The sequence below is a fragment of the Plectropomus leopardus genome, chromosome 7 (genome assembly GCF_026936395.1).
Source record: "Plectropomus leopardus strain MGB_pleo_1.0 chromosome 7, ASM2693639v1, whole genome shotgun sequence".
NCBI lineage: Eukaryota > Metazoa > Chordata > Actinopteri > Perciformes > Serranidae > Plectropomus > Plectropomus leopardus.
Window position 1 is genome coordinate 23,323,578 of NC_142182.1, and position 15,030 is coordinate 23,338,607.

General features: G+C 39.9%; 1 protein-coding gene across 2 annotated transcripts; it reads left to right on the top strand.

Annotated features, from left to right (window-relative positions):
- Positions 1–99: 99 nt before the first annotated feature.
- Positions 100–12,203, top strand: api5 (apoptosis inhibitor 5). 2 transcript variants are annotated; one of them, XM_088080243.1, is made up of 14 exons: positions 100–435; positions 1,573–1,734; positions 1,904–1,997; positions 2,268–2,333; positions 2,934–3,085; positions 3,559–3,765; positions 4,233–4,337; positions 5,660–5,749; positions 6,768–6,949; positions 7,848–7,941; positions 8,407–8,463; positions 8,874–8,953; positions 9,058–9,164; positions 11,565–12,203. In XM_088080243.1, the coding sequence occupies exons 1-14, from the start codon at positions 364–366 to the stop codon at positions 11,642–11,644; spliced, it is 1,548 nt and encodes a 515-aa protein (XP_087936369.1). In that variant the 5' UTR covers positions 100–363; the 3' UTR covers positions 11,645–12,203. The 2 variants fall into 2 exon arrangements, with proteins under 2 accessions (XP_087936369.1, XP_042352697.1); XM_042496763.2 differs by having other exon boundaries at positions 102–435; positions 9,058–9,200.
- Positions 12,204–15,030: the final 2,827 nt, after the last annotated feature.

A 15,030-nucleotide genomic window follows, 5' to 3' on the forward strand; every position in this document is an offset into this window, starting at 1 on the left:
TTGAACGTACTGCTAACATAAGTAGTTTTTACTGCGCACCAGTTCTGCGCACACTAACGGTCACATGTGTTGTGAGTCTGCACACGGTTCGCTAAACCTGCGCATGCACTCTGCTATTGTTCCGTAGCATTTAGCCTGCACACCAGAGATTGCGGGAAGACAGACCGTAAGGGGTGTCCATTCACGGTTTGTCGACACTTCATTTCCCCTACCCTTCTCTGAGGAACACACATCTCGATAGTACGGCATTGTTTGTGCTACGGTCGTCTGTGACGGAGCAAAACCGACGACCGGAGAGGGGTTTTCTCGTGTGGTTTTATCGGCGGTCTTATTTGTGAGCGGCAGGCACCCGGACTCACGCTGATGGCGGTCACTATCGAGGATCTCTATCGGAGCTACGGGGTCCTTGCTGATGCTAAGGACAACCTCAGCCAGGTAAATAAAGGCCAGCGTGTTCATTTCAAAACATAATTGAACTGATTTCTTTGCCGCAGAGCCTTATATTACGCACGCTGTTGTAAACTTTGTTGTGAGCCACATAACATTGTTGTGTGCGTGCTAGGCTAACTGTAGCTAGCTAACGTAGTGACCGTGCTAATGTTAATGGCCTCGCTATGGAGACCCTCACGAAAGGCGGTACTTACCCGACAATTGTTATTTTGAAGTCGAGTAAATGATGATAAAATTACCAGCGACCCTATTTTTTATTTAGTCAAAATGAAATCAGGGCGACCCGAATGACTGAATTTATCGAAGGTGGATGCCTTAAAATCATGCTTCTCATTGAAGAGACAGTTTCTCTGGATGTTGATGGCAACTTTTGACCTGTTGTCAAAGACTTGCAAGGCCAAAATATACATATACATACATACATTTGTGAAAAATAATTTACTTGACCTCAAATGTGAATTGAAGTTTATATAAAATAGAGTATATGGTTAAAATGCACAGGCGTGCATGGATATATTTTGCCGGTTCTGCAAGTCTGGTTACTCCCTCTACAGGCACGCCGGTTTCATTGTTTTGCAACTGAAACTTAACTTTAAATTGCCTTGTCTGCGCATGTAACAGATAGTTAAGGGACCTCCTTATTTGTTATTTTGAGATATGTAGTTAATAAACGAAAGACGCACATTTCTTACCAGGCTTCCAGGTAAAGAGGGTATAATATGTTACATTTTCATAACTTTAGGGTACCTAAAAGAGACTGATTGATGATAAAAATCCGTGGAGCAAAGTCTGAGATCACCTGACTTTTAACTTGTTGTAGAAGATGCTTAGCCACATAATATTCCTGGGTGTATTGTAAATGCCCTTCTCCCCCTTCAAACGTCACACCCCCAGTTTGAAATGTAGGTTTTTCTGTTTCAGTTTATAGTATCCCAGCAACGCCTGCTGTTAAAAGTTTCAGTTGTATGCAGCACTGTTCCAGCGAGTGCTACTTAATGGTCAGCTTTCGACCAAAACCACTTTCAATCTGGAACTTAAGTCATACTAATTCTAATCTAATGCCACTTTTATGTGTTGCATGTCTTTTACATGTTTTGTGATGCACTCTCTTTTATTCTGCAGCACAAAGATGCCTACCAAGTAATCTTGGATGGCGTGAAGGGTGGCCCAAAGGAGAAGCGCCTGGCAGCACAGTTTATTCCCAAGTTCTTCAGCAGTTTTCCGGATCTGGCCGATGCAGCCATCAATGCTCAGCTTGATCTTTGTGAAGATGAGGACGTATCCGTGAGTATTAAAAAACAGTGCTGTGCATGAATACCTAAATAGACTTTTGGTTTAAATTGCAGGCTCCAGGTGTTCCTGAGTTGATTTCGGATATTCTCCTTTGGCTGTATAGATGCACATTAGTCATTTTCAGTCCATCATAACAATCCCTTCTGTGTATCTTGTCCAGATCCGACGGCAGGCCATCAAGGAGCTCCCGCGGTTTGCAACTGGCGAGAACATCCTCAGAGTTGCAGATATTCTCACCCAGCTCCTTCAGACAGGTATTAGATTCTGCAAGCTAAACACTTAAGATGCTTTATTAACCTTTTATGGTATTTAATTTGTTTTATAATCAGCCTCATTGACAGATGTGGTTCATGTTGTTTACTTAAGTTACAGCGACGATCCATTGTCAGTATTACTATGATTTGATATCCTGAAAGTCAGCATTGCTTGTCAGTGTGAACAGCACATTGGTTTGGCAGTTTTACTAATATGAAATGGAAATATTGTAATTATTTACTATTGATTTTTATTTTTTGTCCTTGTAGATGATACAGCGGAGTTCAACCAAGTGAATGGAGCTCTTATTTCTATTTTCAAGATAGATGCTAAGGGTAAGTGCCCCCCACCCCAACCACAAACTTTCTCTCAGACACACACACACACACACACACACACACACACACACACACACACACACACTGTTGAGTCAAAATAATTCTCTCAAATGCTCATCAATTATTTATCCCATTTCAAAGCTGTGCTTAGAGAGGACAATGGGAAAATGAATTTCCCAGAGTTTGATCTTTTTCTGCTAATTGAGATGATCAACAAACCATCTGTTATGTTAAGGGCTGTCTCATTGGGCACGTGAAACTGGGGATGTCATCAGGTCTGTTTAAGTACCTTTTCATGGTCAGTTTGTTTATACAGATTCTTGCCTTTGCTAATGTCATCATTCAGTCACCACAGCCACTAGCCAGTTGAATCCTATCTAGATAAGAATGGGTTTATTTCATTTTGAAAATTAACCACTCATAATATTTAGGACCGGGACCAGAATATTATGTAATCCTGTATGTGCGTACTGTTTTGAACTTGTTGTGCATTTCGTGATCGTTGTTTCGTTGTTCAGAATGGGGTTGTGATCCTGTTGAGTTTGTAATTATTCACTTGCATTGACACAATCCTGTCTACCGCTGTCTTTTGTCCAGGTACCCTCGGAGGCCTCTTCTCACAGATCCTGCAGGGAGAGGACATCGTGAGAGAACGGGCCATTAAGTTTCTGTCAACCAAACTTAAGACCCTGCCAGAGGATGTCATGACAAAGGAGGTGGAGGAATATGTCTTTGCAGAGACAAAGAAGGTTAGCATATAATGTGGAAATGATTTGTAATCTTTGATCATGGATGAGTGATCTTTTTCTGTGTCTGTCTGAATGTAACAAAAAAGGTAATCGACACCAAACGACATCACACCAGAGATGTTGTGGAATCAGGATGTTATTTTGTTGACTTGTCCATGTAGGATTAGTGTAAAAGTTCTTTTCTGTTTTAAAGTTTTTTGGTAATTAGTTAAAATGACTCCTGTATTTGTAGTGTAATTATCTGAATCAAAGATCATGAGGTGAGCAAGCATTTAAAAAGTGAAGATGAGCTTTTGTCTTATGTGATACTTTTACTGAAACTTAACTGATTTTATTGCTATCTGCTGTGAAGGGGATCATGTCTAGTGTTCATATTGACACAATGCTAGATAGAGTTTAAATAACGACTTACTTTTTGGTGGATGTTATCCTGAGTAGAACACATGTTAATAAAGAGTTCATTGTTTCCTCAGGTGCTGGAGGATGTGACGGGTGAGGAGTTTGTGCTGTTGATGCGTGTAGTGTCGGGCCTGCGGGTGCTGCAGACAGTGAACGGACGGCAGCAGCTGGTGGAGCTGGTGGTGGAGCAGGCTTTCTTAGAGCAAGCCCTCAATCCAGCAGACCCAGACACTGTTGACCGCCTGCTGCAGTGCACACGCCAGGCCTTACCCCTCTTCTCGGTGAGTACAACATCACACTTTACACCGACCAAGTTCATTGATTAAAATGTCTTAAAAGAAGCTGCTGTTGTGCTGGTGCTCTCGTGCTGGTCTTTTGTTTTAGTTTTGAGTTTGCATTCCCATTTTTAATGCATTATTTTTGTACAAGATGTAGTGCTAAAAATGATTTTCATTATCTGTCACTGCTGAATGCTCACAGAGATAACCATGTTATATTCACAATGTTCACTATTCTTATCAATGCTCACATTTATGTCTTGTTACAAAAATATTCACTTAAGTATTACACAAGACAAAGAAAAGCTTTTGAGAAACTGTAATCAGGTGATTATCAGAGTAGTTGCTGATTAATTTTGTGTCGACCAAATCATCAATTAATTAACACATTTTAATTTATGACGAGTAACCATGGATTACTCTCATTGCATTGAAGTGTTAATAAACCATAGTTTTTTCCTGTCTTGTAGAAAAATGTCCATTCCACACGTTTTGTAACCTACTTCTGTGAACACGTCCTGCCCAACCTCAGTGCCCTGACATGTCCTGTGGCTGAGCTTGATATTCAGCTGGAGGTGAGTTCTTGCTTTTTATATTTATTGATCCCACCATAACCACATCCTAAGTCAAATCTCAAGGTAGACGTGTTAATTCCCCTGGTCCTCAAGTGAGTTTAAAATGTCACATACGCACTAATAATAATCATCTCCTGACTTATAACTGGAATGTTTATATGAATTTAGCTAAATAAATGGTGTGTTGCAGCTATTTTGTGTTGTTCAAATCTGTATCTTAAATCAAATTTCTTTTAAATTCTGGCTTAATTGTGGGGGAATTCACCTATGGCGCTGTTTTTTTCTTCTCGATGATAACATCAAAGCGTTTTGAATTTGCTGCTGTCTGATTTGTACCCCTGACTGACCTCCTCCATGTAAACAATGGCTGAAATTCATGGGTAGTGTAGTAGTAAGACTAATTCCTCGTGTCAGAAAGCAAGCTGAAATGATTGAAAGTGGTGGCCATAACAAAAACCTATTGGGTTGTTTATTGTCTTTCTGTATTTCTATGTTAAATAACATGAAGGAAATTGTTTAAAGAAAAAAATCAAGTTTGAATGCTGAATGTTGAACACTTATAAAACCAGCTGCCTCTCCCACTTCACAATTTTGTTGCCCTGTAGAGAAAAAACTAACACTGCCTGTTCAGTGTTAGTTTACAGGCCAGTGTTGCCATTAGGGGTGGGAATCACAGTCGATCACGATACAGTGCTATCCCGATACAATTACTATGGTATCACGATACAGCGATTCTGTGATACTTGACACATTGCAAGACTTACACTTGGCTAGTTTGTTGTGTAGCCCATGTACTTTACTTTCACACAACAGATATTGCATACAGCACAGGGGTGTTTTAATAAAAATACCAATGTTCTGTGAGTGTATCAAATGTATCACAAGTGGAAATCATACGATATGTTCCCGTTTCAATATTTTGTTCCACCCCTAGTAGCCATTAGATAAAAAGACTAGTTTCCCAATCTGGATCAATTTAGACCGAATCAGCACTTTGATTCCTGAGAAGCCTGATGAATATGGCCACTGGTGTGAGGTCGATACTCCTAATGTCTGACATTTGGTGAGCGGTTGTAGTAGTAAACAAAGTCAGCGTGGCAGCCACCTGTCAGAGGTGTCAGCCAACTGCATGTTGTTAATGGGTCATTAGTCTGCACCACGCAACACTGTTTCTCATTAGCAATGCACATTACACTGTGTGAGGGGATCTGCTAAGCTCTCTGTGTGTGTGTGTGTGTGTGTGTGTGTGTGTGTGTGTGTGTGTGTGTGTGTGTGTGTGTGTGTGTGTGTGTGTGTGTGTGTGTGTGTGTGTGTGTGTGTAGGTGCTGAAGCTGCTGGCTGAGATGAGTCCGTTCTGTGGAGACATGGAGAAGCTGGAGGCCAACCTCAACATGCTGTTTACCAAGCTGCTGGTGAGAACAGAGTGTCTTGTTGGTGTTGGATATGGAGGAATACAAGTGGAAACACACTTAAAAATCAAAATCCATACTGAGATTTTACTGCTCTTTTATCATGTCCTTTCTTTTCATTTATATTGTTGAACATCCTCTCAGTCTACAGTGGGCCCCTGGCCAACTGAGGATTCATGTTCTGGATAAGGATACTTTAATAACAGCTGTAGGGATATACAAGAATATAATTTTCTCACTTCTTCAGATTTTCTTACCTGGTCTGGATATTTGTCCCAACAACATTCCAATTTTAAGAGCCTACATCCTCCAATTGCTGGCAGTGTTTTTAAACTCAGAGTAAGGGAGAATTTACTGAAACATGTCCACATAGACTGATCTATAAAATACAAAGATGGTATAGTAATCAACAGGTTCCACAATAATTGTCATAATAAATACTGGTAGAGTAATTATCTCATACATCCCTGCATTCTGATTACGATGGAATTTTTGGGCCATATTGAAGATTTTTATTTTATTTTTATTTTTTGAGACTTTTGAGAATAAAGTTGCAATAGTCATAATATTAGGAGAATTAAGTTGTAATTTTATGAGAAACAAAGTCTGAATTCTGTGAAAATAAACTCGTTATATTAAGAGAATAAAGTTGTAATTTTATGAGGAAAAAAGTTGTAATTTCATGAGAAAAAAAGTTGTAATTTTACAAAAATGAAGTACTATTTTTACGAGAAAGTAGCTATATTACAGAAATAAACATATTGCCAGCTAACTAGAAAACAGGCAAAGCCCAGCCTCCTTGGCAACCACTGTCCCCGCTGTTGCGCCATGCAGTATACAGTCAACAGGTAACCTGTTGACTTGTGCTAATGTTATTCTCAAAATCTTTGATAAAACATTAAAACATTATTTTTTCTTTAACATAGCCCTAATCCTCCATCGCATTCCCGTAAACCCCGTTGCTGCAAGCAATTTGACGATAAAGTAAGGCTAACACAAAGGTTTTTTTCTGTTTGTGTAGGAGTTCATGCCTCTGCCACCAGAAGAGGCGGAGAATGGAGAGAACTCAGCAAGTGAGGAGCCCAAACTGCAGTTCAGCTACGTCGAATGTCTCCTCTTCAGCTTCCACCAGCTGGGCAAGAAGCTGCCAGACTTCCTCCTTGACAAAGTGGATGCTGAGCGCCTCAAAGACTTCAAGATCAGGTGAGAGGTGGCATACAAAGACCAGCATTTTCCCTATAATTGAAATGTCATTTTGTTAATGCCAAATATCTGTCAGTGTTTCCCTTATATTCATTCTGCAGAAGTGCTCTGCAGTGTGTCCTTTAATGAATGTAAGTGTCCAGTTAGTTCAGCAACAGAGCAGTCGAGCGTCTTTTTTCTAAACCGCTAAATTTGAACAGGTGACATGAAGATAATGTTGTCAGTAGGCTACCTGCTGCTAAGCCTAACCCAGGTGAACGACACACTATCATGCCGAGAGATTTAGTTTTTTTGTGTTTTTCGCTGAACTAGATCAGAGAATATTTGGGTAAAACAGATCAGTGATGCTGTTTGCCCTCATTGTTCCTATGTGGAGTGAGCACTGCGCCAGACTAAAAAATAGCCTTTGAAATGCTACAATGCCTTGTCAGATATTGGTAATGGGGAAACCTAAGAGGTTGTGTACTCTAATAAACTAGACATGCAGTGAAACAGTCATAATAATGTTTTAAAGAAAACTCCTGGCATTTGTTCTTTGTCTTCTTCACTACTGTCGTAGAAGAAGAAAAGGTGAACCAGCTTCAAAAGGGACTTATTTCCTTTTAAAATAAGTGCATTGGATCTAAGTCATTCTGATATGAAGAGTCGTTTATGTGGCTTTTTAATATATTAAGCAAAACCTTTAAGTGTTACATTTGAGAGCAGAATTTGGCGTGGTGGGAGATTGAGTGTCGGCCCCATCATTGGCAGTCCACCTCAAACAAACACCACAGAAAGCCTACTTGAGTACAATTAGTAAAATAAATAAGCTGGATTTATGTTTTAGCTTACCCTGGTCATGTTATCCGTAATAATGGCAACTTTTCATACTGAATTAAATGTGCTTGTGTCTCAACAGGTTACAGTATTTTGCCAGAGGCCTGCAGGTTTACATCAGACAGCTGCGAGTAGCACTGCAAGGCAAGACAGGAGATGCTCTGAAGACAGAAGAGGTAATGAGTGCTATAAACTTAAGTTTGATTCACAGAAATAAAATGAAAAGAAAGAACATTAAACTGTTCGCCATGATCAGTTGACCCGCACAGAAGGAAATGGCCATTTTTGTTACTTTTGGTGACACACACGTCAGCGGGGCATTAAAGTGTCACACTCACTTGTCTGAGAACATTATTTTGGCCTGATCCTGAACCTACTGTCCATACTTAATTAAAAAAACACAACCATTTGCAACACATCACACCAGTTTGCGACCTGCCGCAAATCGGTTTGTTTATACGGAAGTTTGCTCCGTAGCATCCTGTCATTCTACTGTTTCTTCTGTTTCAATGGTTTGATTACTTATCTTATATACAAATTTGATGCATACATTCAACACAAATGCAAACCGAGCAGCGCAAGTTATTTTAAGTTCTGCTGTAAAACAATCTCAGACTCACTTGTCTTCTCCGTGTTGTCAGAATAAGATCAAAGTGGTGGCCCTCAAGATCACAAACAACATCAACGTCCTCATCAAGGTAAGGTGTTTTCCAGATTTCAATAATTAAACGTGTTTTAATTTTTAGTAGTACCTGCTGCAACTATATCTATCTATCTATCTATCTATATCTATATATATATATATATATATATATATATATATATATATATATATATATATATATATATATATATATATATATATCTATATATATATATATATTTTAAGATATATTGGGCATTTTGGCCTTTAATTGATAGGACAGCACAAGTGTGAAAGGGGGAGAGAAAGAGGGGGTGACATGCAGCAGAGGGCCAAGGCTGGAATTGAACCCGCAGCCGCTCAACAACATTTTTTTTTTGTGTTTCGTTAGCTCAGTGGTACACTCTGCATCGCAGCGCATAGGTCTATTTTTGAAATGTCTCTAAATCTTCATTTTTGTTTTAGGATCTCTTCCACAACCCTCCGTCATTCAAGAGCACAGTCACACTGTCCTGGAAACCTGTCCAGAAGTCAGAAGCAGTGGCGTAAGTCTGCTCCCACTGATTTAGCCATCAGAAATCAAACACACCGCAGTTAAGTGTCTTTGTTGCCGCATTAGATCATCATCCACTTTTCTTCTTCTTTGTAGGCCTAAGCGCCCGTCAGGCGAGGAGATGGGCTCTGGTGGCAGCACAAAAAAACAAGTCTCTCCTCAGCCACGGAGAGACGCACGGCAAATCTACAATCCCCCCAGCGGCAAGTACAGTGCCACCATTGGCAATTTTACCTATGGTGAGGAGCACTCTGTTGCACTTTTCTGTTTTCTGTTCATTTTGACACTGTTTTACAGCATGTTCACATTTAAATATTTTTATTCTGCATATTATTATTTGACTCAATGTTGATTTAGTTCATAGAGCTATAGTTGGCATTTTCTAATCACATCTGTGTCTGTAAAGATTTGTTTAAAGGGTTGGTTGGCCAGGACATAGCCTCTGCACATAGGGGTGCCCGCTCTACCAACTGAGCTACTGGGCACCCCATTCCCTGAAAATCTCTTAAAATGTTTCAAATAATAGCCCTCTGCAGGTTTAAAGGTGGCTCTGAAAAATGTGTAGCCTGTCTTCCATGGGGCAGCAGTTGAATTCTCATAAGTCTGATGGATTCCAGTAGCAACTCAAAGTCACAGCCAAAAAAAGCAACAAACTTTCCAAAATACTCCTGTGGTTTTATCCACTTCTCCATTGTTGACCTGTGTGATCAACTTGTATGAACACTAAAATCATAATTTTGTCTTTTCAAACCTGATAGTCTGAACCAAGGCTCATGTTTTTGTTTTAGGTCGCATTCACACCTGAGCTGTTTGTTCCGCTTTAAACAGACCAGAGTTCGTTTCCTCGAATAGTCTGCTTTGTTTGGGGTGGTGTTCAGTCGAACCAAACAAGCAAACACTGGTCTGCCTGAAAACGTGGGTCTCGGCCCGCTTTCAAGTAAACTCTGGTGCGGTTCGTTTGTGTTGTGAAAGCAAACGAACCAACCGCAGGACTTTATAATAGGATGAATGTGATTTTTAGCAGGATTTCTACAGCTGAATCAATAATAAATCCATCTGCTGAGCATGAAATATTTCTCCGATCTCATAGCCTAGTTGATCCTGACAACAGCACGCACAGCAGCACTGGTGCGCTTTTATGTTATCAGTCATTAAAACAGTCAGATGCCTCTGCTGAGCAAAGTTTTTCCAAAGTTAAGCTTTTTAAAACATACCTGTGTTCAACAATAGGACAGGAATGTCTAACCGGCCTCTCTGTCATCAGTGTCACTGCAGAGCTCACTCAGAAGCCGTCATATAATGACCCGATTAACGATCCCGCAGCAGGTGACGCAGACGTGTGTCTCTGTAGAGCCTCCAGCAGCTGCTGAAAAATGCCTGTTTTATAGTTCTTCTGTAGTTGAACATATATGCAGAGTTTATAGAAATTGAGTGTGAGCATCACATCGAAGCAATTATGATCGAGCACCCACAGCAGCCCTGATAGAGTGATCGATGCACAGTCTTAAATTAGCTGCCTTATTATGGTTACAATCAGTTTCATCATTTCTTTATGAGCTCTTTGCAACACCAAAGAACATAAATATAAACTCTTGATGAGCATTAAAGTGCTGCATGAACTTCTGTCAGTCGCATCATCTGATTTCCTCACGAGTGTCCTGATGATGCATGACGACAAACGCAAAAACTGTCCAATCAGCAGTCAACTGTCAGTCAGTAGATCCTCATGTTTACTCCTCTTGGTTCGTTTGACAAATTGCAGTGTGAATGCAAACCAAACCAACTTGAATTGCAACAATGTTGCAATTTCAGCCCCGAAATTGAACCGAGTCCCCGGAATATTAGGTGTGAATACGACCTTAATGTATACATTTGATACGGTTAGTTTTGGTTACACATTGCAATTTTGTGGGTTTACCAAAAAGTTTTATTTGACATACCTACATCTGTCATCATCACCTACACGAGCTGCATCTCCCCATGCTTCATAACGACTCAGAAAGTAACTGTGTGTGAGTGTTTGTGTTTTTTTTTCCCCAAAACTTGCCCTTTGTACAGTCATCAGACCAATGGTCAGTTAAACACTTGGTCCTCTCATCGCCGCACGTGCTACAGCAACTCAGTTTGAGTTGTTGCTTTGTTTTTACCAACACCTGTCTGCTCTGAGCACATCCAACATGTCTCTGTCAACCACACACACTATGCACTGAGTTATTCCTTAAAGCAGCTGCGGTCCTCGTATAAAATGACGATAACCTGCCAGAACCTCCTGGTTTTGGTTCAAAAGTCCGAACCATCCAAAATATGTTTTCACAGTGTAGGCCGCCTCTTCTCATTGGACAAAGTCTGGGGTAGGTTTCACATGTGTAACTGTGGTTTGGAGGAAAGAAAAGTTCTAAAGTTTGGACCAAACAAAGTAGTTGTGAAAGAGTTTATTTTTCCACCAATTTATGGTAAAGTTATCAAATATCGTTTTGAATACTGAGCTGAGATACAGTTCTTTTTTCATTGTCACATATGCATCTGCCTCACAAATGTAAGGTCAGGTTGGACTTATAATATATCTGTACTGACTTGTTTTTTTGTTGTTTTTTTAACTCCAGAGCAGCGTGGCGGTTTCAGGGGCGGCCGAGGACGAGGCTTCGGAGGCAGAGGCAACAGGAGTCGAGGCCGAATCTACTAAAACCCACACACGTACAGTACATATTGCTCATTGAACTGCATCACAACGGGATCTTTTCCGCACCAAGACGGACTATTTGTCACCTACTCTTCTTTTTTTAACTGGTCTCCAGGTCTTTTTCACTTTCCAACTTGCACATCCAGTTTCGGTGTTGTTTTTGGAGGGGTGGGATTGTGGTTTGGTTTCCTGTCTTCAAAATATCAGACAACAGACTCAGATGTTTCAACATTTACCCCCCCTATAATCCTCTTGGCCAAGGCTATAGTTAAAGTTAAATGTTTTCCCCCTTCGTTTTTAAAATATTATTCTGTGTTTTTTTGTGGAACAAAAGACTGCCAAGTTGTAACCGATAAATATTTTTGTCAGATTGTTGTAGGAAAAGATGAAGATCCTCTTGCTTGGAAAATGTTGAATGCATTTCTTTATACCTTTTTTTATTTAATCTTGTTTTTCTTTTTTTTATTAGAGCTTAAGTTGAATTGGCTGAATATGCTACTTTGTATGAATCAATGATGTTGTTTCATTGGATTTTTATCATAAACTTGTATGGAAGTATGAACTTTTGTCCTCTTTTAATGTAAACATTTGCAGTAACTAGTCTGGTATCAAAACAAAGATGCAAGCCCACATGCTACTGCTTCAGATGTCCGTTTTCACAATTCAGAGCTTAACGTGCATGTTCAAAACCTTTTCCAGACTTCACTTTTCCTCCTCCCATTCTGTCCTCTGCTGATCCTTTCACGCTCTCACCCACTCATTCATTCCTTTTTTCCTTTACACCCTCCTGTTTTCTCTTTTTCCCTCTTCCTTCTATTTGTACTCACCTATATCTGTACCAAAGCAGAGTGAGGAGGGGGTAATTTTAGCCCACGATCTGGCATCCACATTTAGAATACACACACACACAAACGTGCCTTCTCGGCTGTCTACATATCTGCATCAACACCGTGCCTCCTCCCTCCCCTCAGTCGTGTGTATATCTGTGTCTGTGTCTGTGTCTGTGTGTGTGTGTGTGTGTGTGTGTGTGTGTGTGTGTGTGTGTGTGTGTGTGTGTGTGTGTGTCTGTGTCTGTGTCTGTGTGTGTGTGTGTGTTGAGGTGCTGGGGGTGGGTGTGTCAGCTTTGAAGTAGAAAAGAGTAGAATCTGGCTCTCAATAATTGAACGGGCTATAAATAGTTGCTGCCATGTTGAGAACACACACTTTATTTTACACATTGGTGGTGGAGGCTCTTCCTTGCCTTTTGCACGTTTTTATACACACAAACAATGTAAGACCTAGAAACGTCTCCATCCACCACATTTACTTGAGGAAAGTGAACTTCAGTTTAGTGGCAAAGCCCAAATTATGACTTTTACTGCCACACAAATTCCTCTAATGAGATACACAAACATTAAAGGGATAGTTCAGATTTTTTGGAGTGGGGTTGTGTGAGGTAATTATCCATTGACAGAATATCACACACAGTAGATAGTGGTCGATTAGTTACCAGTTTGGAGAAACAGGCTTGAGTGTGACACCAAGGCTAAACAATCTACCACTGTAGTGAAGTCAGCAACCAAATGTATTTTAGCTACCTACAAAAAGACCCACCTAACACAAACAAAAGTTTAAGTATAGGATATACTGGGAGTATTTCCTTTACCTTACAGTCAGAGAGGGATTCCCAAAGGGGAAATGAAGCTGTTTATCTCTCTTCAGAGTCAGGGTATCCCTTGTGTGAGTGTCGTACTCAGTATCTTCAGTTACCTATTTATTTACTTTATCAGGGCACGGTAGGACACAGATCTGATATCATATATGTTTGTTAAGTATTTCTGTTAATTTATATTATGTTTTTTTTTTATGTTTACTCATCTGATGTATTACAAGGGAAAGTGACGTGGAAAAGAGGAGAGGAGTCTGTCAGTAGTCTGCGTTTGGGAGGTGGGTGGTAAAAGCTCTCTGTGCTTTTTTGCTAAAGGATTTTAACTGTAAATTGCGGATTATTGAAACGGGACGTTGGAAAAAACACTCAATATTGCATACAACAAATCTGATATCGTTTATTTTTCAAGGTGGGACATTTTAAGGTGGTTAAAAAACACTTGCTGAACCTCATCCACAGCAGTACATTGCTTAGCTTCCATATTGGACTCCTGCCTGCTTCCCCAAACTGGAGGCGTGCCAGCCGCCATCGACTGCATGTAATACACTGACTATGGATAAGGGCCTCTTACAACGCCACTTCAAAAAACCTGAACTATCCCTTTTAAGCTTTAAAGAAATCCATTTTAAAAATCTATTTTTGGAATTTGCATTCAGTTTGATATTTTCTGTCATTTCCCAGAGATCTGCACTTAACCTGGAGCTTGGAGCCTAAATTCATTTCATGTTTTTAAAAGTTGAATGTTAGTTTTCTTGCATTAACTTTTGTCTTTTGATTATTGTAGTAGTTCAGCTTGCATGTATCATTCTGGGTCTTTGACTGTAAATTGTCTGGGGTACACCTTAACTGGATTATAAAGACCAAATCCTAGCCTAAATCATACCCCAGAATTCAAATTTAAACTGAACTGAACCTACCTATACTGGCACAAACGGTAAATTAACTCAAATATTTTTCCTTAATCTTGAGTCCTATACCTAAACCTGGACTACATGCTCTATAGCCAAATCTTATTCCTAAACTGCACGCAGAAATGAAAAACATGCACTCAAAAAGGTCCAAAAGTGGTTCTCATAAAGATAGCAGACCCACGCTCACAGACACGCAGAGAGCTCTCAGTGGGTGCTACAGGTCTGCATGTGAAGACACGTGTGTGCTGGTGTGTGTAGGTGGATGCTTTGGAGGAGGAGGGGCGCTCAAACTCAATTTTCTGAATCGACTGTGGAAGCGCTTTGCAGAGTGGCAACTGTGAAGAGTTTTAACTTAGAAAAACGAAACCACCAAAGCATTCATATTAAAATGACATTTTATTGAAATGGCAAGAATGCAACATGAAACGACGGGTTGAATCTTGTCATTTGTTTGGGTCATGCCCAAAATATAAGAATTACCATTGTGCAGAGATCGTTTTTTGTAATATGCCAGTATCATTTTGATTCAAACAAAACAATTTCAGAAATCTCTGCATGCAATTAAGGATGTGCACGAAGATAAACCATATAAACCAATTTTATTGTCCTCTTACATGCACACATGAGGTTTATGAGTGTTTATTCGACGTGCAATGATCTAAAGGAAGTAACTTAAAACATAAAAATAAATCATTTAAATCGGAGAATCACATGTTATTGTATAAAAATGTGGTTTTGCAGAAATACAACTGATTCCTATTTATAAAGTGATTAGAAAGAAACATTTATTTTTGCGCGCACTGGTTGATGCTTTGCTTTGTTGAACAATT

What these genes read in the sequence shown, in the direction of transcription:
- api5 (XM_042496763.2), top strand. Translation starts at nt 364, where the DNA reads ATGGCGGTCACTATCGAGGATCTCTATCGGAGCTACGGGGTCCTTGCT. An exon ending in TTTCAAGATAGATGCTAAGG is followed by an intron (nt 2,334 to 2,933) that starts GTAAGTGCCCCC and finishes TCTTTTGTCCAG; the next exon opens with GTACCCTCGGAGGCCTCTTC. An exon ending in CAGAAGTCAGAAGCAGTGGC is followed by an intron (nt 8,954 to 9,057) that starts GTAAGTCTGCTC and finishes TCTTCTTTGTAG; the next exon opens with GCCTAAGCGCCCGTCAGGCG.